This window comes from Poecilia mexicana, unplaced genomic scaffold (assembly GCF_051168715.1).
Source record: "Poecilia mexicana isolate PSO_F unplaced genomic scaffold, ASM5116871v1 scaffold_20, whole genome shotgun sequence".
NCBI classification, from domain to species: Eukaryota; Metazoa; Chordata; class Actinopteri; order Cyprinodontiformes; family Poeciliidae; genus Poecilia; species Poecilia mexicana.
Genome location: NW_028263389.1, coordinates 2,992,724 through 3,020,626, shown reverse-complemented (window position 1 = coordinate 3,020,626; position 27,903 = coordinate 2,992,724). Strand labels below are relative to the sequence as shown.

Sequence of the window (27,903 nt, the reverse complement as noted above, 5' to 3'; positions counted from 1 at the left end):
ATCTGCTTTTAGGTGCAGATGTGTGCACACTCTCTGCCACTCTGCAGCAGGCCTCAGCAGCTGAAAGCATTCCGGTCAAATCAGCAGCAGTATAAGGAATGCACCAGTCACTCTGCTGGTTTTACAACAGAGCTGAAGAAGACATGAAGCGGTTACTAAAGAAGCGTTTCAGAGGCAAACTGATCAAACTCATGGGAAAAAAGACTTGGATTTAAAAAGGAGTACCGGTAAGCTGTTCATTTGGTTTTACTGGAAATGTGATCTGGTTTTGTTCGTGTATTTGAGTTAAAGAATTTGTAGTGTTTTATTGAAGGAACAATATGCACTGCTGTTTTGTAAACTGTATCTTTATTAAAATCAAACCTAAAATATGTATTCTGTGTATAAATGTGTTTCTTAAAAAAAAAGTTATATTCTAATTTGAATATTGTTTGACTTCATGAAGTTTAAACAAGAATTTAGCTACAACTGTGAGAAAAGTGTCATATATCTGTAGAACAGCAGTGTGTTGTGCTTCCACAGCTTCATCCCACTGATTCCATTTTTAGTTTGAACTTTTATTAGAAACTGTCAAATCTATTTTATAAAGCAGCTCATTTTTTCAGTCAGTAAAATTTAAACTCCTTTTGGCCTGCAGGACTCATCTGTGTCCCAACACACTTCTGTTGCTTTCAGTCAGCAGCAGCTACAGAAAATCCCAGTGAGTTAGAGAACAACAGAAAAGCTGCTCAGGTTTTTTCTTAAACTTGTTTTTTTTGTTTCTGTTGCAGATTCCTTCACTAATCCCATCTCTTTCTGATCTTCCAGCTTGCAGACATTATATTTCTTGGGATGTGTGAGTGGTTATCATTGCTGCTGATCTGGGCTCGTCTTCTGGTTCTGTTTATTAGAAACATTCTGGGTCGGGCTCCACAGGCCCTCCATAGCAAACTGTTGGCTTCAATCATGGATCCTCCTCTGATCCTCCTCTGCTGTCCTGGACCCACTAAGCTCCGACATGCTGGGCTCTCCACCTCAGTCGCTGTAACAAAGTCTAAACGGATTTTCATCAATATGTGCTGCATGCAAGAACAGAAAATTAGTAAAACATAGAAAATATGTGGCTGAAGATCTTCATCGCTCTTTGAAGTCTAAGCACCAGCAGCTGCTTGCAGGGGTCACTGGAAGAGCATGATGAGGGAAGAGTGGCTGAGATCACTGGTTTCATGTGAAGATGGAACTTCCTCTACAAAACAACACAAACTGGTGAAGACAGAAACTCGGAGGGAAAATCACAGAACCAATAGAACAACAAGATGGATGCTTACTGCTACTTGAAGTGCTGTCAGGAAAAAGTCCTAAAGATTTTTCAACTCTGAACAAAGTGACTCCACCATGTGGAGCTAAAATGTGGAGTTTACCTGGAAACAAAGCAGTTAGCTTGATGTTCAGGGTACATCGGCTCTGGAGAAGCTGGTTCTGTTATGATGTTCTAGGTTCTGATCCATCAGACTCTCCTTTGACTGCTAAACACCCCGAGGTAGAAACGGCAACATATGACATCACACCGTCATACTTAATGTGGTCCAATAGCTCAGCTTCTGTTTGCCATCAGGATGAATTATGGACAAAACAACCAATCAGATGAAATACGGCAGAAAGAAATGATGGAATCACTCAGTGATGAAAGACTGATGATCCCCACGAGACATCTGTCAGCTCAAAGGATTTGCACCAAGAACATGTTGGTTGTTTCCAGTCAGCTGGGTCTAGAGTTTGGAGGAAGTAGCAGCAGAAAGAGGAGATTGTAAAACTGAAAACACACAGAGACTAAAGAAGTCGTCTGAAGATCAGGACAGAAAACTGTCAACACCATGATTTGGAAGTTGGAAATGTACAACAAAAGAAATAAAAACCAAATGGAAGAAACAAGAAACAGTTTGTAACTGAACTGTAATAAATCGGCTGAAGGAAAGTCAGACATAAACCATCATTCAGATGCTGGACTGTGATATGAAATACTCAAACTCTTGAATGTGGTTGAAATAACATCACCCCCAAAATGCTTGTATGTCAAACAATGATTCCACAAAAACATTGCTGTCCTCGCGATGATTAAGACGTCATTTCTGCACAGAGTCAACCAAAATTCTTCTCTGCTGATTATAAAGACTCTTTGTCTGTTATCACAAACTCTTAATACCAATTGTTGCTGCAAATTTTGGGAAAACTAGTTAGAAAGTTAAGAGGGCAATTATTTGTCCCATATGTCCAGGGTGGTTTGGACAGCTTTCCCATTAGTGAATGAAATCATTAACTGAAAACTGTGTTTTTGTATTTAATCAGGCCATCTTTATCTTTTACTAAGATTAGTTTGATCTAAATTATTTAAGCAAAAACACATCTGATATGGGGCACAAAGTACTTTTTCACAGCTCTTTGATAAAACATGGAGAAAGTGCCTAGCTTAAACCACAAGGCCCATCAAATAAATAAAGAAATAGAATAATTAGCTTTAGAAACTAGTTTATAATAAAACAATAACTCAGCATATAGTTCATAGAATAGTATTTATGAGGCATATCTGTCCTGCATGTGCCTGAAGCTGAAACGTCTGCAGCTTTGAGGTCAGGCTGGGAGGAAGCAGCAGAACTTTTCAAGGAACTCAGTCCTCAGGCTGGTTTGTCATGAAGCCACAGTTCAGAGTATTAGTTGTGCCACAAGCCTTCTGAGAAGAAACGTTGTCCGTGCTCTCTGGGACATTACTCAGTGAAATTAAAGGTTCGGTCTCTGTTCTCTGACAGGTGCAGCAATTATGTCCAGCTCTGACTTTCCATATCACCATCCAGGACCCAGCACTTTTTAAATAATTGTCAAGTGGAGGGAAAAGGAGAGGGATAACCCTGATGGCAGTTCTTCTGTTTTGAGGGACCATGGAAAGTGTCTCACCACTGGCCTAACCTTCACCCCATCTCCAGACTTCAGTCTGTGGTTCACATGGCTACTGTGAGGAGAGTTTCCAGATGGTCCAGACCTTTTGTTTTTTACTATCACACAGTCCTCCTTTTTCTGTTTTTCTTTCTTTTCTTTTTTTTTTTTTTGATGGGATAAGTTGTATTAAAATGGAACTGCTTGTTTAAAGTTGCTCAGAAATCCCACATAAGCCCAGGGCTCTGCTGCAACATTCACTAAACAAACTAATAAACAGTAAAAGTTCTAAATATTAGAAGTGGTTTTTCCATCCCCTCCAAGAAACAGTTTCTAATAAAAAAAATACTGTTGCACAACAGCAGTATGGTTAGCTTGTTATTCTCCCATCATAAATATGTGTCCTCTCAGAACTCCTCCAAAGGACCACACTCTGCTAGCTGAGGCCTGAACACAGCTTCTGTTCTCAATCAAAAATGAGCTTTTCTGCCATCCCAGCAGGGTCACAGAATCGAGGTAAACTTTATCAAGACATATTTCCTCAAGCCTGACTCACTCACTACAATACAGCCATCAGTCTCTAGATTTTACCCACACTTGTGACCTAAAGGTGGCCTAAAATCATTCACACAAAACCCCTGGGTCAGAACCCTGGCCACCACACGAACCATGGTACCCACACCTAATCATTACTTGGTTAAACTCTGGTGAACATGGGAGGAAAAGGTTCTGTTTCCATGAGGCTCCTGAGCAGGGAGAAGACGGTCTTTGCTTTCTTTATTTCTCAGTCAAAACTCTTCAGCGTGTTTGTCAGCTCCAAAATCGTGAGATACATTGTGTCCATCTTTGAGGTAATACTCTGATGAAAATTTTTTTCTTTTCCTTTTTTTTTTTTTCATTGATTGATGAAGTTACCTTTGTGCATAAAATCTAAATTTCATCACTCTAGACCAGGTGGTTCCAGTGTGAATTGTGATCTGTCAAAATGACAAATGGCCTCCAGATTTTTCTGTTGACATTGTTTTTTGAAAAACCAGTGGAAGACGGAAAGTATTCGGCTAACGGTACATTGACATGGAGAGCTTTCAGTTCTTTACCTGACCTTCAGAACTGAGGAAACTGGGAAATCTTCCAGACCAGGACTTTGATTGGATGGAACTTGAAAGCTATGACTGTTGTTTTAAAAAATTAATAAAAAAGTCCACTGATTGGCCTCATTAGGCCATTTCTAAAAAAAAAAAAAAAACATGTTTGAAGTGAGTTTTCCTTTACGGTGATTTACTGCCAGCTTTTTTAAAGTGCATTGTGATGATGCTCATTTTACTTTTCAGCTTTCTATCGGCAGCAGGTTCTGTGTGACCTTTAAACCATCTGGGCCCTCGCTTCTTCCTGTTTGGCTGAGCTGAGAAAGTAAAAGGATAGTGAAGCCAACAGGCGGTTCTGGTTCGCTGCAGATGGGGATGAGTGAACCAGAGTCCCAGCCAGGTTTCCCTCACTGGAACTTAAGCTAACTGGAGATCTATTTGGCTCCCCACCAACTCTTTTATTATCCCAGAGTTTTCATCAGGACCTTTTCATCAAGCCACCGCTGTTCTGGACTCGAGTGGAAGACACGAGGCTGAAGAAAATGGCACCAACCAGCAGAAGTTCTCCGTTTGTTTCTTCACAGAATTAGCAGGAATATTTGGAAAAGCAGTAAATTAGATGAAAGGTCAGGTGAGGATTGTTGTATCTCCGTGATTTGGCCTTTTTTCCCCTGTTTGACTTCTTATTTTGATTTGGCTCTTTAAATGTGACATCAGTAATTGTCCTTCTCTTTTGTTTAATGCAGAAATAAGCAGTGATCCAGTCTCCCTGGCTGTGGTCTGTCAGTCTGCCCAAACACTCCCTAATACTGCAGAACTTTGCAGAGAAATGCAGCTGAAGACTCAACAAGCAGAGATACCACAAGCAGCATTTCAGAGGTGATGACGCAGAAATATCTGAAATGTTTCCCTTAAGTTTTCACACTGATGGTAAAACATGACCTTTGAGTCTTTGTTGTTTTAACATGAGGGAGGACTTCTGGCACAGACAGCTGCACAAAAACACTGATTTTGTTCTTTCAGTTTGCAAGATCAGAGGGTTGAGTTCAGAGTGGAAAACATGCTAGCTGACGGACATCCATCACTGAACAAACTTTTCCTCTTTAATCACAATTTGTGTGTTTTTATAAAGCCTTATTTAGAGCTACAGCAGAGGTCAGGGTTTCAGACAGTAGTGGCTGTTCAACTTTCTTCCTCTTTATGATTCTAGACATCAGTCCCAATAACTTCAAACAGCTTTCAGTTTCCCAATTATTTTCAGTACAGACAACTTAATTCACAGCACTGACTGGCATCCCAAATGCTGAAAATGTATCTTAAAAGTTGGAATTGGGTCATTTAAGCAACCTGCTCACTTTCCCTTCAGTCACACTTTCCAAAGTTGGCTAAGCTACCCAACGAATCTGCCTGTGGCTTTAGTTTGTGTGAGACGGCTTGTAATTCCAGCCTGGATTACATGGAGCAATGAGGTCCAAGTCTAGAGGAAAAACATCATCCTCAATGAGAGATTGTGGTTACAGACAGAAGCATAAATATAATCTGGTCTGTAATGACCTAGCATGTTTCCATTGAGGAAACAGATTTAGAGTAAAGGACAACTTTAACTGGCAGCTCCTTTAATTCTAACTGAATGAATAAAAACAGGATGTTCCAGCCAGAGCCATGATGGGTTCTAGATGTCTGCTTTTTGATTTTACAAGTCTGGATCTTCATGTACTGAACCTCTGTCACTGTTCTTGCAAAATAGGCTGCTGTAATTATTAAAAAGGGTAATGTCTTTCTAAAATGTATTTTTCCTTAGATCTCAGATCATTCGTAAACCGAGACAGGAAATGCAACTTTGATGAAATGACTCTATAACTTTCCTTTCAGTTTCCTTTAAGTCAGAATGAGCTCACACCTAAATGAACTAAATGGTTTAGAATCAGTTTATTTTATTGTTATATTTCCTGTGAATGATCTAAACATGCAGGAGGTGAAGTCTGTGTTTAATGACAGTGAACAAATTGGACAATACAGAAAATAGAAACGTAACTCTCAGGAAAATCTCTTCTGTTCCTCTTCAAACCACAGATCAAACTGTTAAATTATTTTGGTTCCTTTTTAATGTCTTTACATGTCTTTATTCTTAACCTCAGAGTCATAAAGAAGTTTGTCAGAAGAGGATTTGGTAAAGAGTTCCTGTTGCAATATGTGAAGCTGCAGAACATCTTGGGTCTGCAAAGCTCCTCAGCAGATATCCACTGTCTCTGACATCAGAACTCTGGTGCCAGGCCTCAAAACTCATTACTTGTCCAAGCAGCCATTGAATGGATACCAAAGAAAGCAGATGCCAGTGTAATTCCTGAAGTCCAGTCTGAGATGAAACAGAGCTGTGAATAAGGATCGCCTGCAGACTCCCCGTCACTGATCCCTTTGGAGTTGGGACATCATGATTAATGTTGGTCTACCTGTTGAATGGTTTTATTCAACCACAGAGGACGACAGACAGGCAGCAGTCTGAGGTGGATTAAGATTAAAGAGAAGCTGCAGCAGGTTGCTGCTGAGCCACAGGTTTGGATAACAGAGGAGGTAACAGAAGTTCACCTCAGGCCAGAAGTCCAACCTACAATATTGTGGAAAACCTGGGCAAATAAACCCTTCCTGACCTTAATTAACCCCATTACATGACTGGGTCAATCATTGCATGTTTGCACAAAACTCTTAGTAAAAGTCAGTTCCCTCTGTTAAATGAAAATAAGCACAAATAAACAATAATTACACAGAGGCTGAACGCTTCAGATGGTTAGTCACATCCCTGGAATAACTACTCTGGATAAACCCCAAAGGAACCCACAGCTGAGAACCTCAGAACCTCTGAGTCATGGGCACATAATGTGACAGGAGTAATCAGCTGTGGCACGGCTATTTATAGTCCAACTATTCTTCTATTTGTCTGGATTTCACTGAAGTAGCAGAGAGCAGACGTGGTAACTTCAGCTTTAGGCAGATGGTCCAAAGGAAGATGGACAACTTTGTTTATGGATATAACTAAACAAATACAATTATCCTGATAATTACTAATAATTATCAGAATAACAATCCTGATAATTGTTAGTGATTAGGATCAGCAATGTTGCCAAGGAAACAACATCTTCAGCAACATTGATAATGAAGGCTACCAAACAAACTTGCTATTTTCACTGAAACTGGATTTGATTTAGAGAAATGTAGTTTTAAACTCTAACTTTTCTAAACTCCTGCAGCAGCTGGCTGAGCTACAGTGCTAATGCTAGCTAACATAAACAGGAACAAGAAATGCAGATTCAGTTACAGCTGCTGTTTTCTCTTTTTCATTTGTGAAAGTTTTAAGTTGCTCTGTCCTTCAGCTTCCAGACCAAACAAATCAAACCTTGAATCTTTAGCAGCTAAAATCTATTCAACCTTTTGAGATCATAAATTCATCTCCATCAGCAGCAGCCAGCAGCTCCTAAACAGACATTATTTGTCCATTGGATCTCTAATCCTCAGTACCTTCGAGCTCAGTGGCTCAGACAGACAGCCTGCTTCTTTCAGACTCATGCCCGCCTCCCTCTCCTTCCCTCTGGGGGCCGCTGCCCCTGAACCGGCCTAAAGCAGCAGCAGGATGTTCGCAGGCTCAGCCTCTGTGCAAGGAAACATGAGCAGGCGCAGATATTCAGAGTCCCGGGCCGCCGGATAAAACCAGAGGAGGAGACGGCGGTCCGTGTGGTTGGAGCTCAGAAACTCAGGCGGGGAACATGTGAGCGGGGCATGGGCGGCTGGGAGCGGGATTATTGTTCAGCACAGCCGAGAGACGCAGGAGGGAGCCGGGGAAGGTAACTGCCACAGATCCACTCACTTGTTGAATGAAAGGACAGGTTCAGATGTTCTGAAGGCGCAGCTCCAGCTGCTTCAGCCCGACTTTGAATCAGTCACATTACTGCCAGCATCACTGTAGTTGATGTCAAGGAACTATTCCAGCTGTTTTCCACGAAGCTGCTGCTGATGGATCCGCGTCCGAGACAGATCAGCTGATGGTGATGAAGCTGCAGAGAGAAAGAAAGAGCAGGTCGTTTCTGAAGCAGGAAGTCGGTTCATTTGCTTCAAACTGTAGTTTAGAGTCGCTTTAACAGAATTCTTATGAATTTCTTCCTGTAGAATAAATGAGTTTTGCACCATCCACAGTCAGCGTGTCTCTCCGTGGGTTTTTCCCCACAGCGCAGCAGGAAAGTGGATCTAGAACCAGTAACTGTTCCGCTGTCCGCACCGACTGATCCCGGATTTATTTCTTAGCTGATTGTGCTAATTAATGCGCAATGAAAGTGCGCAGAAAGAAGCGCCTCTCCGCGTTAGAAGCGGGAGGAGACTGAATGAAGCAAACAGGTTGTGATTGTTTCCAGAGAGACACTGAAGTGGAGTCAGAGCGCCGCGGCTCCGCTCGCCTTTAACTCTGAAGCTGCTGCATGTGGAGGAGTTTAGATGAAGGATTTAGTTCATATGATCCTCAAACTAAATGTCATCTATTCTTCCGCAGGAGAGACGCGGGGACACTTTTCCTCCACGAACCTTTTGGATTTGAGCGCAGCAGAGAGATCTGCGGACCGAGCGGCCAAAGATGAACACCGTTGTGTTTAACAAGCTGAGCAGTCAGGTCCTGTTTGAGGAGAAGGCGAAGGAAGTGGAAATGAGCAGCAGAAATTACCTGGAGGTCATCGACGGCCAACATCCAGACCTCCTCTGCAGCAGCCCGGCCATCAGAGACAGCCAGGCGGCCAGACACCGGCGGAGCGGGTATGTGAGGCTCTCTGTTCTGGTAGAAGCTGCTGCTCAGCATGCGTGGATGTGGGTCGGCTTTAGTGGGTGAAGGAACCCACGGGGGGGAAATCTGACAGCCTGGTCAACCTGCTGGTCACTCGTTAGCTGAGCGAGAAACGGAGAAAAACTCTCTTCAGATCTCAGGGATTAAATCTTCGGGTTTTGCGCAAATAAGCGCCGCAAATGAAACATCTAAACCAGAGACTTAAAGACTGATATGGGTTTAGATTTCAAGTAGAAATATTATTAAACTCCATCAGCAGTAGCTCAGCAGAGTTTTTATCGTGTGCATGTATTAATAAAATAATGAACATGATGGACGTTTTTCTGTTGACGTGCGTAAATACGCATTTGCTCCAAATTTGGCTAAAATGATTTTAAGTGTCTCCGTTCAGACTGTAGTTTCTAAATATGTTCGTCCTGAGGTTGTGATGAAGAACAATAATAAACCTTTTTCTAGACTGCTGCTGATCTAATGACCATTAAAGCTGTGATCAGAATTAAGGTTAGAATAAAGACGCAGCTGATATTTGTTCAGTAGCTCGTTGCTCCAGAGACACGAGTTAGATCCGCGCCTAAAGACAAGTTATTTCATGAATCTAATATATAAAGTCCAACCTTCAGCATCTCGAAAATAAGTAGGATGAACCTTTCAATTTATTTGTTCAAATAAAGTTTATAAAATACATAAAAAATATTCATATAAAAAAGGTGATTATTCAAAATGTTAAGGAGGTTAAACTGGAAACAGCTGGAAAAACAGGCCCAAATGCATTCCTGACTGGAGCTCCAAAGAAAAACATTTTCTGCTTCTATTAAACACTTTAATCAAAATGTTCAGTTGGGAACTGTAACTATAAATAACATTTATTTAGCAAATTCAATATTTCTTTTTAGCCTAACTGAAATCATTTATTAATGTCAACGTCAAATTTAATCAAAACAGGATGAATTGTGGCGCAGGAGTGAAAAAGTCACGTGACCCACATGAGGAGGCCTCAGTCCTCAATGCAGCTGTCAAGTTCCAGTCCTGACCTGATGACCATTGCTTCATGTTTTCTCTCTCTCATAATCCACTCTCCTGTCTGACCACATAAAGGCCACCAGAACCAGAGAAAATCTCTTAAAGAAACAAAACGAAAATGAAAAAAACTGAATGAATTAAAACCAAAGAAAGTCTAACATAAACACATGTTGGCAGCGTCAGCCAGAGTTTCCATGAACACTTTTTATCTCGCTGCCTGAATTTACTTACAGTTTCATACAAAATTATTTTCCTTTTGGATACAAATGAGGAACATTCTTTAACAGAGCTCTGGGGTCAAAGGTCAGAGTGAAATGCGCTCCACGATGTTCAGGCTGATCCAGATTACAAGGAAAATATTTGGAGAACCAGAACCTCGGGCCCGCTTTGAGGTCCGACTAAAATGGGTTCCATCTGCAGCCAGTGGAGCCGTTTTGGGAGCTAAAGGAGAAGTGGAGAGCAGCACCATACAGACATCTGCAGGTTCAGGTGTTCCTCCTGTGGGTTCAGGACGTTCCTCTGATTCATCTGTCGACATTTTAGACTCGCCGTGAATTTCTGACATCTGCTTGCTGAAGCCCCGGGTGTGTCCGGTTGTTTGCCTGCGTCTAAATGCTGTCCCTGCTGGTGCACAGGGGTCGTCCCAGCGGCAGCAAAGTGCGACACAAGCGCCAGGCCCTGCAGGACATGGCGCGGCCGCTCAAGCAGTGGCTCTACAAGCACAGAGACAACCCGTACCCGACCAAGACGGAGAAAATCCTGCTGGCGCTCGGCTCACAGATGACTCTGGTCCAGGTGAGACGCTTTCTTCTGCTCTGATTCCAGTAGGAGAGAAAGAAAAGTCACAGAGACAGGAGAGTGATCAGGCTGCTGGAGTTTAGATGGTTCAGCTTTTACTGTTCCTGAATGTTTAGCAGCAGCTGAGCAGGAGTGAAGTGTTGTTTCCTCTGCCTTCCAGATCCTCCTGCAGCTTCTCCTCTCTCTGCTGAGCGTCTCAGGCTTTGATTGTTTCTTCCAAAAGCTGCAGCTCAGCTTCATCTCATGTCCCAGAGAGTCTAATAGTGTCAGAACTAAATATGTTTTGTTGAGTAATAATAATACATTTCTCCTGCTGAACTTTTTGGTTTCAGAAACTCTGCAGAGAACAGATGTTTACCTATTTGGAAATTATTCACAAATTATTTTCTTTAGATATTCCTGAAACATTCCTACGTCTCAATATGTAAACCAGTTCTGCTGCATTAAAATGCTCCAAAAAAATCTAATTTCTGATAATAAAAAATTTGAGTCAGGAATATTTCTGCTACTTTGATCTTCATGATGGCTGGAAAAACCAGTGAGATGTTCAGAGCAGAACAGTTAGAAACTGCTGATGGCTCCCAGTTTAGAGTGAACATCTGAACTTACCTGACTGCTGAGAGGAACACCCAGCACTGAGTGCAGGTGTGTGTGTTTGGCACGTGCAGCTGTGTGTGTATGTGTGTGTACAGCAGTGTTTTCCTCACATGGTCACTCTGTGCTTAATCTGCTTCTCTTTTCTGGGAGCGCTTGATGTTGGACGCTGTGACCCAAACACACACTGACACACCCGTGTGTTTGAGTGTAAATATCATTAGTGGGGTCAGAGGTTAAAGGTGGAGGATTTGTTGAAAATAAGCAAGAGGGTCAAAAGTGCAACAATCTGACTAAAACTGAGATACATATTTAAATGCAATATTAAATTTTGATAAATTCATCTAGAAATTAATAAATTAGATTTTTCTCTCAAGGAAAATGCTGGTAAAATAATGGTTGAAATAATCATACTTAGGTAAATGTTGAAATGTATTAAAAGAAGAAAACTATAAACAACAAAATTCAAATGTATTACATTAAAATCATTATCTGATTGTTTATTGATTTATTTTTCTATTTTCTGATTTACAGTCAGTCATAAAATCATTGAAAGATCCCGTGTATATAAAACATTCAGCTGTTTAATCTGCACAACAGTTTATCTGCTGACCAATCAGCTGCTGTAGAACAGAATCATCCCTGCAGACTGTCTCTGATTGGTCAGGCTAAATTAGATCCAGAAATAATGAGATATTATTTTTAAAATTAGTTTCAAACAAATGTTAAATTTAGATTGTAATGAATGACTTCCATGTATAATTATATAATTATGGTGTTTTATCAATTGTTGAAACTTATAAATAATTATAGATAAATGAAATGTGTTTAATGCATATATTTTCAATTTTATTGAAGAAATCATTTATAGAGATATACATTTTTGGAAAAATGGTTTGATGCAAATAAATTCTTGATCTAAATATTTTAACTTTGTGTTGCTGATCAGCGCTGTAAAATATCTAAAGTTTTCTTCAAACACCAAAAATATGTTTTTGTTTCTATTCTCCTTGTTGGAAGAACCTGGTTCTGTTTTCACTTTATTGAGGATAAAAAATCTTGCTTTTTGCCTGTTAGTAAAATGAAAACAGATAGTTAGAAATCTTTAACTTCTCAGTCTTTTTCAATATTCTTGGACTGAACAAGTGATCATTTTGTCCCAAAGTGTGAACATAAACTCAGATGTGACCATGATGTCTTTCTGTCTTTCCACTGATTGCTGCTGAGAACAGCCCAGTTCTTCCACTGTTTAGTCCAGACAGACCGCTGTTCAGACTGCCAGTGGCGTTGAACGCATCACTTCCTGCGTGTTTTTCCCTGGAGAGGCCGACCTGGCAGTAGGTGTTAAACAGCAGCTAAATCTGTCATGTTGTAGCGCAGCAGTTAGCTTTGTTCCATGTCAGTGTTGTGAGATGGAGCTGATGATCCGGTGCCGTCTCCATGGTTCCTGAACTCCGTCTCCGTGGTAATATGCTGTCTCCTCTGGGACCTCCCGTCCTCATGAGGACACCGTCCCTTCCCCTCCCAGTCCTGCTGGTCAACTGGTTGCTGCTTCCTGCCTGCTGGGCTGCAGAATGAAGATGGTGGGAAATGTGATCCTGAAGGAGAGGACGTGAAAACTAAGTAGTCCAGCATGAGGCCGCCGTCCCCGGCCGTTCATAAGCAGCTTGAAATCTATTGAGCATGAAAAGTTATTCCAGTAGAACATCTAATGGTCTCCAGTCCCAGTGGAAGAAAGAGCAGCGGCTCAAGTGTCTCTTTTATTGGATCTTAAAGACAGAGATGGAAAAAACGTCTTATTGGAGGGAGGCTGGACGTGTCCAGAATGAGCAGGATGGGGACGTGTGTCTCAGTCAGAGCATTAGATCATGAAATGGTGCGTTCACTGGCCATCAGCCGATTCTTTGTACACAGTAAAAAGCTGAGAGGCTTCAGTTTTCCTGCAGAACGTCTGGGATGTTCCTCTCAGCTCCGTTCAGAGGGCTGCAGCTACCTGCAGCCGGAATAAGTCTCTGTCTCTGTCTTCTGTCTCTGTCTTCTGTCTCTGTCTTCTTTCTCGCTCCTTTTGCTGTTTTTCTCCCTGAGACTGGTAGCAGGCAGTGAGGCGTCGTCTCCACTGAGGATCAACGTTTAGACTGGCTGTGGATGTGGACGAGTGTGGACTCTAGACATTAACATGTCTTCCTGTTTGCCGTGTGTGTCCCCTTCCTGCTTTGTCCCCCTCAGGTGTCCAACTGGTTCGCCAACGCCAGGAGACGCCTGAAGAACACGGTGAGGCAGCCGGACCTGAGCTGGGCGCTCCGGATCAAACTCTACAACAAATACGTTCAGGGCAACGCAGAGAGGCTGAGCGTCAGCAGCGACGACAGCTGCTCCCAAGGTACGCCTCACCTGCTGCTCTGAGGACAAACTGTCCAAACTGCACAAACACTTGGATCTGATTTTCTGAGCTCAGAACCAGAACACTGCATGTTCTCCTTCTATCAGTCAGAGGAGCTGACAAATGTGCAAACACAGGGTGGCTCTCACGGGAAGGTCCGGCCCGTTTTGGTGAGGAAGTGTTAGAAAGTCAAAGTTCAGTCGTCCAGCAGTGAATGAACAGAAAGTTCAGAGCGCTGTGGTGTCAGTAATCTCTCCCTCAGTGTGTGAGGAGGAGAAGCTGAGCGTGTGGCTCCCAGAGGAATGTGTGCATGGTGTTTGTGTTGTGTGTGCCGCAGGCCGCTGCACCACCAGAGGGTCCGTATATCTCCCTGACTCGTCTCCCTGTCATATTCTGGTTCTGGAGCGATCCGCAGCCCGCTCCCACTGCTGGCCCGTGTGCTGCAAGGCCCTCCATTATGTTCTGAAGCCTATGCTTTTGTTCCAGAGACTATTTCTGGGAGCAGATCTGACCCCGCTGACCGTGTCTTCATTCCTCTTACTGTCCTGAAACGGTCCAGCTTGTTTTGGAGCTGCAGCAGCAAATCCAGGCTGAAGTAAAAACTGTTTTCTGCTTGGAGTCCAGAGCAGACGTGATGTTCTGATCAGGAGAACAGTTTAATACTTTTATTGGATTAAATCAAAAGGTCAGATTGTTTGGTGACAGAGGAGATGCTGGAAGAACCATGTGGTTCTGATTAATGGAAGCTCTCATCTCAATTTGGACCAGGCTGAACCAGACGTCTAACCCGGCCAAATGACAGAACTGCAGTTCTGGCAGCGACACAATCTGAAGTGACGCGTTTCTGATTTCCCTGCTGCCAGAGAATCTCTGGGTTTTCATCAGAGTTTTGTCTTCTTCCTGTTTCTTTCATCAGGTGGGAAGCTGGGCTCTAATTCAGTCTCCTCAGCTGCAAAGCATTCTGGGAAGGATTTAATTCTGCAGGGGACAGAGGCTGAGTTCAGATAGAGGAAATGGACCAGCATTCATTACGGTTTGGTTCTGGGTCTGAAGTCTGGACTGGGCTTTCTGTTCTGGAGGCGATGCCAACATGTGGGCAGGAGCAGCAGGATGAAGTCTCCTGGTTCTGCTGTTTGAATTAAAGATTAGCTCCAAATAACCGTTTTCCTTCAGACTGGTGAACAGAACTGAGACAATAACTGAACCTGGAGTCCAACATCTGATGGAGGAAATGAGTCATTACAATGTGGACTTCCACTGATTGTTTTAGTGACTTTATGACCACATAAAAACTGATGGGACCTAAATGCAGCGACCCAGATGAAGATGGAGAGACTGGAACCAGTCAGCTCCACTGGTTTACATCACCTTATGTATATACAGGCCTTATGCTGCAGGATTTACTGTTTCTGCATCAATGTGACCAACAACAGATGTTCTTGAACCATAGAGAGTTCTACAACCCAACGAGTCGACTGAGCTCTTATTGTAGGTTGAGAGACTTGAAGACCAGATTCCCTTCAGGTTTTCACTGTCAGTAAATGAAGAACAGACCTGAGAGACAAACCAACAGAGATCAATTCAGACAGTTTTCCTTACTGGCTGTGGAGAGTTGAGCTTCATTTACTGTTCTATGTTGTTAACTGATCCCAGTTAGGAGTCGGGACAAGAGCCTGAATAAAAATGATGTTTATCTTGTACTACAGATCACCATGGCAACAGAAGTTTGTTCTGAAGTTTTAAGAGATTGTTCTTGTTGTGGAGAAGACTTCCTGTCCTCCACCTACAGAACAGTCATGTGAGCATGTCCTGATGTTGCAGACGGAGACAACCCTCAGAGGACACAGAGCGGTCCTCAGGATCTCACCAAGCCCTTGTACCAGAGCGTCATCAAGAAGGAGGGCTCCCCCATGGTGGGCGTGGCCATCGGCATGGACCCAGGGCTGCGATCTGCCGTGGAGGCCGAGGACTACGTGTCTCCACCCAAGTACAAGAGCAGCCTGCTGCACCGCTACCTGAACGACTCTCTGCGGCACGTCATGGTGGCCAACGCTGTCATGGACGCTCGCAAGAGGAACCACTCTGGCTCCTTCAGCTCCAACGAGTTCGATGACGAGCTGCTGTCGCCGTCGTCCTCTGAAGCTGAGGCCCACTTTGTCTATCGAGCCGGTAAGGAGACCACTGACTCTTCCAGGAACTCTCCAACACACACCACATTCCTCATGTCTGATCCTTGTCTTCTTTCTGGACGTTTGTTTTCATCCCTGCAGCTTGTCCATTATGTCCAGCTGTCTGTCCCTCTGCAGGGTCTCTATCTCTCCTGCTAACTCTCTCTCTTCTTCCTTTAATTGAACATGTTGGATGTGTTGCTGAATTTTCTCCTCATGGTTGCTGAAATGGAGAGGCTGTTCAGGAGCTTCTTGAAGTATTTTGTAAAATTTAAACAAGGTGCAGTTCATCTGAAACACACAAGCATATCCAGTAACCTGCACACTGTCAAACCCACACACACTGAACCACTGGTTGTCTCTGAGGCCGTCCAGAGAGGTGGGAGGAGCTTCACCTCCAGCTGACCAGGGTCTAACAGGTCAGACACACCAAGGCCATGTTGAAGACTGTCAGGCTGCTGTTTGTCCCGTCTTTGATTCTGCTGTGGCTCCAGAAGAGGGAGCAGAGCAAAATGTCCAACAGGCTTCTTGAGACTGAGAGTTGAATGTGGGACCTTTGCAGGAGTTCCTGCAGCGTTTCTGAGATGTAACCAATGAAGGTCAGCTGTGTTTGTATCGGCTGAGAACACTGGGTCTTTGTTCAGGTGGACTTCACATCCAGTAGTAACATTTTCCCTTTGTGTTGAACACGACCAGAACAAGGAGGGTCCGGATCTGAGCTGGATTGTTGGAGGGAAGAGCTGCTGTTATTGTGTCTCTTTTGGACAAAAGTGTTTCTTCTTGTCTGAGTGTGAAGCAGACAGAGTGTGTGTATCTGAAATGAATCAATGAGTCCGACAGGAACAATTAAAACCCTTTGACCTGAGCCAACATCAGGCTGTTTTCACTGCAGAAGCTTCACTCCAGCAGATTTTATCAAGACAAATCCCAGCAGGGCTGAATTCAGCTGGCCGACCTGCTGCCTTTAATAGACACTGACTGTTTTATCTCTCTGGTTATTATAATTTCTGGCCGCTGACGTCTCCCTCTTGGCCTCCCTGGACTCTGATACTTTTACACAAGTATGACTCTGTTACATGTGACAGAAGCTTATTGGGTCAAATGGAAAGATTCATTCAAAAGGGACAAGCTCCTTCTGGGAAATTAGATCTGATCCAAATTAGAATAAAAGTTGAGAAAATAAAATTTTCATTCCACATCTGACTTTTGAGGAACAAAGCAAATTAAAAACTGCAGGGAGAGAGAAATGATTTCAAGGTCAAGTTTTTCTCATTTCCTGCAGTTTTTTTTCTCCGGTTTGCTGCAAATTCCAGATATTTCTTTAGAGAACACATTCTTCTTTTACAAAGAGTTTTATGTTTTATAGCGAGAGACAAATGTGTCCCTGTGCAGCAGATTTGACATAAATCTGTTCTTCTATCACCTCCACAGAGGACACAACGTCCAAATAAATCTGATTTAAGATTACTGAAAGCTTCAAACCCAGACTGGGTTCTGTTTTCTGGCTTTAAAAGATCTTCACATCTTCAGTTTGTCCCGGGAGTTTTCTGGTCATATTGTCTCGGTAAGTTCGAGTCTGTAACAAAGTTGGGATTGATCAAGGAAAAGTGGTGAACCTGGTAGCTGCCGTCCCATTGGTTCAAAGTCCATTTGTGTCCCAGTTGGTTGTTGTGGGCTCAGCCAGAACTCCTGACTACAAAGAGCAGTCAGACGTGGCAGCAAATGGAGATCATGGATTGGCTCCAGTTAAAAACTAAACTTCAGTCGACTTGAAAGGAATCCCACTGGTGAAGCTCCAAGACCTCAAACATCACATCCACACTAGAGCTGCCTGGTGGAAGGAAAACAAGCAGCATGTGATAATACTGGAAGATGTTGCAGTAACAATGTCTTAAGATGAATTAATAGAAAATTAAAAAGCATTATACAACCCCTGGCAAAAAGTATGGAATCACCAGTGTTGGATGAGCAGTCATTCAGACATTTCATGCTGTAAAACAAACTCGGATCAAAAACATGATACAATATTAAGGTCATTCCAAAGTGCAACTTGTTGGCTTTCAGGAACACTCAAAGAAATGAAGAGAAAACATTGTGGAAGTCAGTGAATGATACTTTTATTGACCAAACACAGGGAAATAAATATGGAATCACTCAATTCTGAGGAAAAAAGTATGGAATCACTCAAATTGGAGGTAGAAAAAAGGACACACCCAGTCTATTTCCTTTCCCTAAATGGACACCTGCCCCAGATTAGATGTGCCCGTTAGTGTGCAGTTCAAAACACCTGCAGTCATGACACCTTGGAGGGCTGCTGGACGAAGTGGAGTGGCGAGAACCATGACTCCAACAAGAGAAATGTCCCTTGAAACAAAAGAGAGGATTGTGAAACTTCTTGAAGAAGGTAACCCTTCACGCATGGTTGCTAAAGATGTGGGCTGTTCACAGTCAGCTGTATCCAAGATATGGTCCAAACACAAACAGCATGGAATGGTTGTTAAAGCCAAGCGTACTGGTAGACCAAGAAAGACATTAAAGCGTCAAGACAAACAACTAAAGGTCATTTGTCTTGAAAACCAAAAAAGTACAACTAAACAGATGAAGCATAAATGGGAGGAAGCTGGAGTCAATGTATGTGACCGAACCGTAAGAAATCGCCTAACGGAGGTGGGATTTCAATACAGGAAAGCTAAATGAAAACCAGCATTGACACCTAACCATAAAAGAACAAGATTCCGATGGGCTAAGGAGAGGCAATCATGGACTGTGGATGACTGGATGAAAGTTGTCTTCAGTGATGAGTCAAGAATCTGCATTGGACAAGGTGATGATGCTGGAACTTTTGTTTGGTGCCGTTCCAGTGAGATTTATGAAGAGGCCTGCCTGAAGAAAACAACCAAATTTCCACAGTCCTTGATGATATGGGGCTGCATGTCAGGCAAAGGCACTGGGGAGATGACTGTGGTTAATTCTTCTATCAATGCACAAGTTTACATTGACATTTTGGACAGTTTTCTCATCCCTTCAATTGAACAGATGTTTGGAGATGATGAAATAATTTTCCAAGATGACAATGCATCGTGCCATAGGGCAAAAACAGTGAAGGCATTCCTTGAAGAAAGACACATTCAGTCGATGTCATGGCCTGCAAATAGTCCAGATCTCAACCCAATAGAAAACCTGTGGTGGAGATTGAAAAAAATGTTCCACAAGAAGGCTCCAACCTGCAAAGCTGATCTGGCAACTGCTATCAAAGAGAGTAGGCACCAAATACTGTTTGTCCCTCATCAAGTCCATGCCTCAGAGACTAAAAGCTGTTATAAAAGCCAAAGATGGTGCAACTAAATACTAGTGATGTATTTTGAATGGTCTTTTGTTTATGTGTTTTTCATGATTCCATACTTTTTTCCTCAGAATTGAGTGATTCCATATTTATTTCCCTGTGTTTGGTCAATAAAAGTATCATTCACTGACTTCCACAATGTTTTCTCTTCATTTCTTTGAGTGTTCCTGAAAGCCAACAAGTTGCACTTTGGAACGACCTTAATATTGTGTCATGTTTTTGATCCGAGTTTGTTTTACAGCATGAAATGTCTGAATGACTGCTCATCCAACACTGGTGATTCCATACTTTTTGCCAGGGGTTGTAGCTGCAACCCCTGGCAGCTACAACCAGGGGTTGTAGCTGCCAGTATGGCAGCTACAATGTTGTGACAGTATGGTATGAGATATGTTGTGACAGTATGGTATGAGATAATATATGAAAAAAATGGAGTTCCTCTGCCTTGTCCCAGTGCTGTCCAGAAACAACCAATCAGAGCCAGGAGGCGGGTCTAAGCACCTGCTACATTGCAGGTGCTTAGACCCTGTTGTGAATTATCAGTGTAGTTAGCATCGCCAACGATAATGGCAGATAAGCAGTTTTCCTTTAACAGTAAGTTGTTTCTCCACCATTAGCACATTTAGCAGCAAGTACATGAGGTCGACTGACAGCGCTAAGACCCTCCCACTTGCTCTGATTGGATGTTTTTGTTGTCAACAATTTTATTGAGGGATCAGACCTGGACAATGAAACATCAGCAATACAAATGTGTCCTTATTTTTCTTATGTGAACATAAAACATAAGAAAGACAATACGAAAAACAAAACAGAAATGACATAAGCAAAAACACTCCCCATGACCCACCCCCTTCCCTTTCCCTAGGACTTATATCTTATCACACCGAGACTCAGATCAAATCCTCCTCAAATAGAGTTATCAATATATTGCTGAAGGGGTTGCCAAGTTTTATTAAATTGCTTTAAATTATTTGCTAATGAGAACCGTAATCTTTCCAAATGAGAGAGCCTTACCAATTCCTCAAGCCACAACTTAACGGATGGAACTCCAAAAACATCAACACTAGTTTTTTTCCTATGATAAAGGCATAAGATAATAATTGTTGTTGGCTTTTATTAAACTAAAAAAGCTGATCAGAAACACTGAGTACAATCAGAAGTGGGTCCAGCCTCAGCTCTGTATGGAACATATCTGATAAAGTTTTGAATACACCAGACCAAAATGGGGTTAATTTAGTACACAGAGTAAGAGTGGAGAAGTGTGGCTTCTTCAATATGGCATTTGTCTCACAATGAGAATGTGTTAGGAAAAGGTTTATGTAGTTTCACCTTCACCTTGTTGGCGGTATGCATCCTTAAATTTGCTTTCATTGTGTCCTGATGAAGTTAACGTCCAGACTGTTCTCTCTCACAACCTGTTGTAAGACTGCCTAAATGCCAAGCTAGTGATAGATACATTTAGAAATTTGCAGGAGCTCTAGGGAAACGCTGCCTACTTCTCCATCGCTCACTAGCGCCCTCTGATTGGATGTTTTTGACTGGAAGCGGTGCATTTCTTCAGACTGCAAAATTAGCTGAGTGAAGAGGTGGAAGAGATCGATCTTTTCACAAATCATCTCTCTCATAGCAAACTGTCACAACATGGTGACAAATATGTGAAAAACATATTTTTAATAAAAGTTACACATTGCTGTTTTAAAAAAAAATAAGGGGAAAAAAATTCATCTGACGTATTTAATGAAATACTGGCTCCTGACTGATATTTGCTATTATGGCAACAAAACAACTTAGTTTGTTTCGTAATGATTTTTCCAACTCAAGCAACAAACATCACCAAATATATTCCAGGCCTACAGATCCTGAATGCAAGGATGAGCTAACATTTGTTGCAGAACGGTGAAATTACCATGACAATAAATGACCGTTAAGTTGTGAGCGCACATCAAACACCGGCAGCCACATGCAAACACTCTGCAGTCCGAAAGGGTTTTTGTTGAACACAAGGAAGCAACACGGTTCCATCACACAGGGCAAGAGGTTCCATGGCCAATGAGCCTTTAATGGGATCTTAAAAGGCAGGAATCTGGCCGACTGTTTCCCTTCTCACTCAGCTCCAGATTTGGTTCTGTATCATGTGGATCAATTTCTGCCAAATGACTCCTAATGAGTCGTGGATACAGACTCCATTTGTATTCCACGGTTTAGCCATTAACACTCCAACTGGACGTCATGAAAACGGCATCAGTGAGCAAAATCTGGATATTTTTCCCCAAATTGATCACTAAATAATGGAGAGCTTGAAAATAGTTCCCCATCTGCATACTCAACCACATGAAGGAAACAGAGCAGCCATAATGTGTAGAGAGAAGGCAGTTTGGGGGATTTTTTTTTCTTAGAAAGTTAAATATGAAGTGATGTTAAAACGAGACTTCTGACATGACTGCTTCCATATTTTGGTCTAAACCTGATTTCATTTTCCAATTATATCTGTCTGGCTTCTCTTCCAAACAGTGAGCCAGCTTTTGGTCAGTTTTCTTTATGGACGACAGTAACCTCGTCTGACTGATTAGCAGTGATGTGACTATAGATATAAATTAGGATTTGTAGCCACAACCTGGTACTTCTTCTTTGGCTAATATATGTTGTACATCGTTCCAATTGATATAAAATCCATTCATTCATTCAGCAGAGTAATACCCTGAAGGCTACAGGAGAGACCTTGCTCCACACAGGAGAACTAATGCCACCCTGGGCACCTTCCCCTGTAGCCTGTAGCTCATATAAAAAACCACCACTGCTCCTGATGGCCAACGAGTTTTTTTTTGTTTTGTTTTGTTTTTTCAAATAAAGTTCAGACAGAAAAAATGTGGAGCCACACAAACATGGTGGTTACATGTTGAGTTCCTGCTCTCTGGGTTTTAGTTAATTTTGAGGCATGGTCTTTACTAATGGGAAACAATGTTGACCAATCAGGTTTCGGCTTTCAGTCTCACCACAGGTCTCTCTTGGATTAAGATACATGCAGGTTTGCTGATGTCTCATTGAGTTAATATGTTGTTTTTATTCTCTGTGTCGCCGTACTAACCACATGGTTCATTTCTGTTTCCCCTGGGAAAATAACTGAATAATCAGAAACCCTTTGTTCCGTTAATGCAATGATCAAATATCCATCTACCATAAATGGACAGACAGAAAAGAGGTTATTTTTTGATTCAGCATCAAGTATTGACTGAACAGTGATTCCTTTCTGGTCCTAAACAATCAGACCGTGTGTCTGTTCAGCTTTTTGATAAAAAAAACCCCCAAAAAACAACTTCATTTTAGCAGCAGGAAGCAACTTGGAGCTAAAAACTGACTCTGATTGAAAGGCACTTTAGATAAACCAGCTGAAAGCCTGATGGGTCATAGGAAGTGGTTTGTGTGTGTTAGTGTGCTCCTGTCCAACCCACAGCTTGGTGCTAGTTGCTAACGGCAGCAGATGGTAACAATGGGAGCAAAACCAGTCTCCACCACAGTCATCTGAACAGGTGGAGCATCGCTCCGTCTTTGTTAAACTCCATCTTTTTCCTCTCTTCTCTCCCTCCTCTCGCCTCAGTGTTCAGTCAGCCAGTATTTTGGATTTTCCACCTCCATGCCAGAAACCAGCAGACATCTCAGCTTTTCCCCTTCGGTGCTCCATAAAGCGTGCTGTCAGAGCGGCCCAGAGGCAGCAGCAGAGCTGACTGAGTGTTCAGCAGCAAAGGAGGAAAGAAGCAGAAACTGGGGCAGTGATTTATTGCTGATTTATTGAGTCGTTGGAGCTACTTTTGTTTGGAAAAATCAGAGTTTCAGATGTTTTAGGCAAGAAGCTTTGGAAATAGACTCTTTGTAAGCAGAGGTGTGTCTCCACATTCTGTGATTGTGAGCAACCAGAGGAACCAGTTGGTGTCTGTGAGTTTATGGTAGCTTAGTGAACCTTCTCCACCAATCAGAACAGATCATCTGAGCAATGGCTGCCTCACACACACTGAATCACCGAAAGCTGGGGATAGAAAACACACACACACACACACACACGCACACGCACGCACACACACACACACACACACACACACACTTTTTCGTCCAGTTTGGATGAACAGATCCCATCAAACTGTGAAACTGGTTTGTACTTTTAGTGCAGAGGATGGAGACCGAGGGAACGTCAGTGAAACAGAGACTCCCAGATAAAGCAGGACGACAGCAGAGGAAAAGACGGCACAGCAGGGAATTGTGGACAGACAGGAATGTGAGGATATTGTTGGAAGTCTCTGACAAACTACAACCTGAACTAAAAGTGAGTGGTTTGTAACTCTGGGTTATCACGTCCTCATCTCCCTCTCACACATTCCTTGTCTTCTTCTAAGGAGAGAACTGTGGTGAGTGAGGTCAGGCTCCTCTCTGTGGAAGAATCCAAAAATGAACCAGAAAACTAGAGGAGCATTTCCTAATCAGGCCGTATCAGCCCGGAGCGTCTCAGACCTTGTCCTGTCATCATGGCTCAGACTGCATGGGAAGCAGACAGAAGAGCAGCGAGGAGATGGAGAGTCTGAGGCTGGTGGAGCCTGCAGAGATGAGATCAGTGGATCAGGATGTTTGGAAACTCTGGAGGCTTTTAAAGCAGAGAGAGAGGTGACCAAGATAAAGCTGTAAAATCAGAGCAGTTTAATGTTTTGGCTTTCACGATGTTGGACTTTTATATTCATAAGAAAAGATGCAATGAAGATGAAAATGTTACTCAGGAGGAGGAACCGATTGACATGCAGGATGTGCAGAGTGAGGTTGTAGAAGACGGGGTTTCCCTGTGAGGGATTTATTCTGAACAAAGGATGACCTGCTGCACGTCTGACACTCTTAATACCTTTGGACTAAATGGAAACTTTCAGATTATTTTCCTCTTCTGAACATTTTCTGCTCATCCAGTCATCTCTAGCTGGTAAAGAGCAAACTTCTTAAATGTTTAGTGAACTTAAGGAGAGAGCCTGGAGGCTGCACAGCTAAAAAGTCCAGATGTTCTGCTGTCTTTTAATGCCTCATGAAACTCCAAGCTTGTGTTGTCATTTTCACTGCTGGGCAGATCTGAGCGAAGGCTGGACGCGAGACAGAAGACAGGTTGAGGTCTGAAAACACCAAGAACTCTCAGTAAACAGCTGAAGTAAACACTCTGGCTGCCATAAAGACAACTTTACTTTCATTGTTTAATGACTTTGCTGTTTCTCACTAATGTTTCACAGATGAGATGGAGATTGGTCCCATTGAGGAGGGGGGAGGAGAGCCAGCAGGCGGCCATCTTTCTCCCACTGACTCACTCGCTGCCTTTTCATTCCCTCTCTGATCTGTTTCGCTCCGTCTTTTTCGATCTGATTTCTTCAGACAACTCAATTATGCTGGCTGGGCTCCATTTGTTTTCCAACTAGATATTACACCGTGGATTTTATGAGTCATAAGAAACATCTTTCAGCTCCATCCTATCAGTCACCTTTACGCTTGAAGCCTTCTTGCTAAAACGTGTTTTTTTCCTCCAGCATCTTAAATAAAGACAGAAACCAGAGCAGCGCATGTTTGCTGAGGACACGATGTCCACTGGAAGAACAAAACACAAGTCAAAAACCACACACACACGCACACACACACATCCACTAATCTGCTGAACATGCAGGTCCGCATCATCAACCTTTATTTAACCAGGATAAAAAACTCCTTGAGATTAAAAACCTCTTTTCCTAGAGTGTCCTGGTGTTCTGACCCAGAGAAGTCTACTGAGCTTTTCTCTCTCTGCTTTCAGAAGCCACAGACCATGGATCAAGTCAACATGACAAGTGAGTCGACCTTTTCTCCCCAGATAACCTGTGTCCAATCACCAGCTGAACGTGAGCTGTAACGCTCTGTGTTTTGTTCTCTCTGTGCGTGTTTGCATGTTGTGCCGGTCGTCAGGGGCAACGGTGGCGTCGCAGCGACGCAGAAGGAGAAGGTGAAGGCCAAAGATGAGACGTACTGGAAGGAGATCAACGCCGCCATGGCCTTGACCAACTTGGCTCAGGGGAAGGACAGCGTCTCCGGGACAACCAGCTGCATCATCCAGAAGTCCTCCCATATAGCCGAGGTGAAGACTGTTAAAAAGGTTCTAGCTCTGACGTCCTCCCATCCAAATGTAGAAACCAGCAAACATTCTTCTCTCAGCAAGTTTGAACTGAACTCCCCTTTAAATGAAGAGAACTGTTACTTACGGAGGGAAAAGGGCTTGTTTAAAGCTGAAGAAGAAATCATTTTGTCATATTGAAGTTCCCATTTTTTAATATTTCCCTGCCATTATCAGTGCCTTAATATTCCCATTCTTGAAGCAAGAAATGTTTGTAATGTTATATTATTATCCAAAGTGTCCTTAAGACTCATAAACACGATTTTGGAGAAATCAAGCTGAAAACCTTCTGATTACCAGACTCTGACCACAGAGCTGCCTCAGATTTACCACTAAATCTGGTAAACCTGGTCACCGTGATGCCTTTGCCACGGCTGCTTTTTCTGTTCAGCAATATATCATGTGACTAGTGAAATTAAAAATTTCAATGAGAATGACAGTTTCTTGCTCAGTTGATCAGGTGCTGATGTGAACCATTGCGTGCCTCATGGTTGTGTTGGGGTTGCCTGGATGTCTGGTTGTTTTGTTTTGGTCAGTTTTGTTTATCCAGACTGTTGCATTAGGATCATGTCTTGGCATCCAGTGGAAAGAGTCTGTTTCTAGAGAAAATACTTTTCCTAATGGTGCACATGTCATAAACTTTTGTGGTGAGCTTGGAAAAGCTCACAGTTGTAAAAAAAAAAAAAAAAAAAAAAACTCATGTCCTTGGGAGAAAGTGAAGTTGGCCCTCTGTGCTGACTTTTAATTTAATACGCCTTCAAGGTATTGTTCATGTGTTATGAAACCTAAAGTGTAACATGAATTGCTCAGTTTGAGTTTTATGATATGCAGACTGTTATGGTCAAGGACTTTGCAAACGAGTGAAGTTGCACAGTGACTTTTTTTTTTGTTTTATTTGGGGTTTTTTTTGTCTCAAATATTTAACAAAAGTCTGTACTTAAAGTTTGTGGTTGGGGAGGTGTTTCAACAAAATGAAACAAAGTTCAAGAAATGAAGGATGCCTTTGCGTTACTTCAGTCAGTGTGCCTAAACAAGTAGAAGGAAATGAGTCAAACCTGCCAATCCCCAGTAAGGCTGTTGGCCTCCTATAGGTGTTTATATACATCGGATCCAGGCAGGGAGGAACTGGATCCCCACCTTCGTCTCTGAACTTCTGGGTCACTCATGAGCCTCACAACTCGCACACTGAGAGGAGGCAGGGGAAGGTAGGAAGGGTTCAGGGACAGAAAGTCTCTGCTGCCCTAACAACCAGAGACCGGTCACACTGGTTAGCCCATGAAGTCTTCAACAAACTCTCCACTTCATCTGGGAGGATCCAGTCAGAACCTTTAAATACACATTTTAACATGTTTCTTCATACCTTACCTGCCTTGTAAAGTAACTATACCAGCTGGAGTGTGAAGCCTCACTCAGGGAACGATGGTTACCTGCCTAATCTGTCTGCATTACGGCCAGTCAACAGAACTCTGTTAGGGTCGACGGTACAGTAAATAAATCAGGGAGGAGGTGAAATGAGGACAAACAATGAAGCTCATTCCAATCATTTTGTAAATTAAGTTTCTGCATCAATGAACTGAAGTCATCGTCTGTGATCCTGGACAGAGTCGATGCCTTACCAGGGAGAACCTTGTTCCCCTGACAACAGAGGAGTCATTATGCATATTGTAGCATCACACAGTAAATCAGGACACGTAGGGATGAAACAGAAAGAAGATGTTTTCATTATTTATATTTAAAATGGCAACGATCAGATTGTTTTTATGATGACTCACAAAGTGAGATTTTTTTTAATGTTATTTTATTTTTTGCTTATTCAAATGGAGACTGGATGTTCAGTCCAATGACCAAATACATATCTCCCTTTTGATTGATTTGTTTTCATATGAAGTTGTTTTTTTTTTATGCTGCTTTGTAACAACAATGAATAAATCTCTGAATGAAGCAGTGGCATCTATTTTATATTTCATGACGCACAGAGTTTTACAGCAACTTGGCACTCAGAAGGTTGCAAGTTATTTTATCTGGGGACACAATACGTGACTTGACAGAGCATGAAGAAACTAAGTGTTCACTTTAACCGACTGGTTTTTGTTTCATGACAAAGACTGGACCTGCAGACGGATCAGACTGGAGGATTAACCAGAACCAACTGTGTGGAGTCTGTCATCAGGTCAACGAAACAAACATACCACTAGGTGGCAGTAATGGAAGATGGTCTCAAAAATTTGGACCGTGTTATTTCTGCTAACCCTGTGTCCAGGGTGTATTTGTGTTCAAATTGGATTTGAATCGTTAACCGTCTTCTTGTTTTACTCGGTTACAGTTTGGAATTTTTATTTGAGGTTGTGAGATTATTTGGAAGGATTTGGCCGTAATCTAAAAATGTAATTCCTATTTAAACAGACAATATAATGTCTGGGCAGCATTGTCCCGATTTAAACATTGAGAATTTATGATAACTTATATGGAAAAGTTTTCATTCATGTCAATTTATTGTTTGGTTCATCTCGGTAAGGACCGTCTGTCTTGGTGTTGTTTTGTAGTGGGACTCAAGATGCAGGCAGAGTTGAAGGCAGATGCATTTAAAGTGTAACTAAACCCCAAGTCACCTATTTGAATAAGTTATTTAGGGTTG

At 42.4% G+C, this 27,903-nt stretch overlaps 1 protein-coding gene across 2 annotated transcripts; it reads left to right on the top strand.

Annotated features, from left to right (window-relative positions):
* Positions 1–60: 60 nt before the first annotated feature.
* LOC106915531 (mohawk homeobox a) lies at positions 61–27,209 on the top strand. 2 transcript variants are annotated; one of them, XM_088001356.1, is made up of 7 exons: positions 61–227; positions 8,527–8,783; positions 10,467–10,626; positions 13,450–13,603; positions 15,425–15,772; positions 24,915–24,948; positions 25,064–27,209. In XM_088001356.1, the coding sequence occupies exons 2-7, from the start codon at positions 8,608–8,610 to the stop codon at positions 25,407–25,409; spliced, it is 1,218 nt and encodes a 405-aa protein (XP_087857482.1). In that variant the 5' UTR covers positions 61–227; positions 8,527–8,607; the 3' UTR covers positions 25,410–27,209. The 2 variants fall into 2 exon arrangements, with proteins under 2 accessions (XP_087857482.1, XP_014838667.2); XM_014983181.2 differs by lacking the exon at positions 61–227 and adding an exon at positions 7,724–7,828.
* Positions 27,210–27,903: the final 694 nt, after the last annotated feature.

Coding starts and splice junctions, on each gene's coding strand:
- LOC106915531 (XM_088001356.1), top strand. CDS start 8,608: ATGAACACCGTTGTGTTTAACAAGCTGAGCAGTCAGGTCCTGTTTGAG. Junction 8,784..10,466: donor GCCAGACACCGGCGGAGCGG/GTATGTGAGGCT, acceptor GCTGGTGCACAG/GGGTCGTCCCAGCGGCAGCA. Junction 10,627..13,449: donor CACAGATGACTCTGGTCCAG/GTGAGACGCTTT, acceptor TGTCCCCCTCAG/GTGTCCAACTGGTTCGCCAA.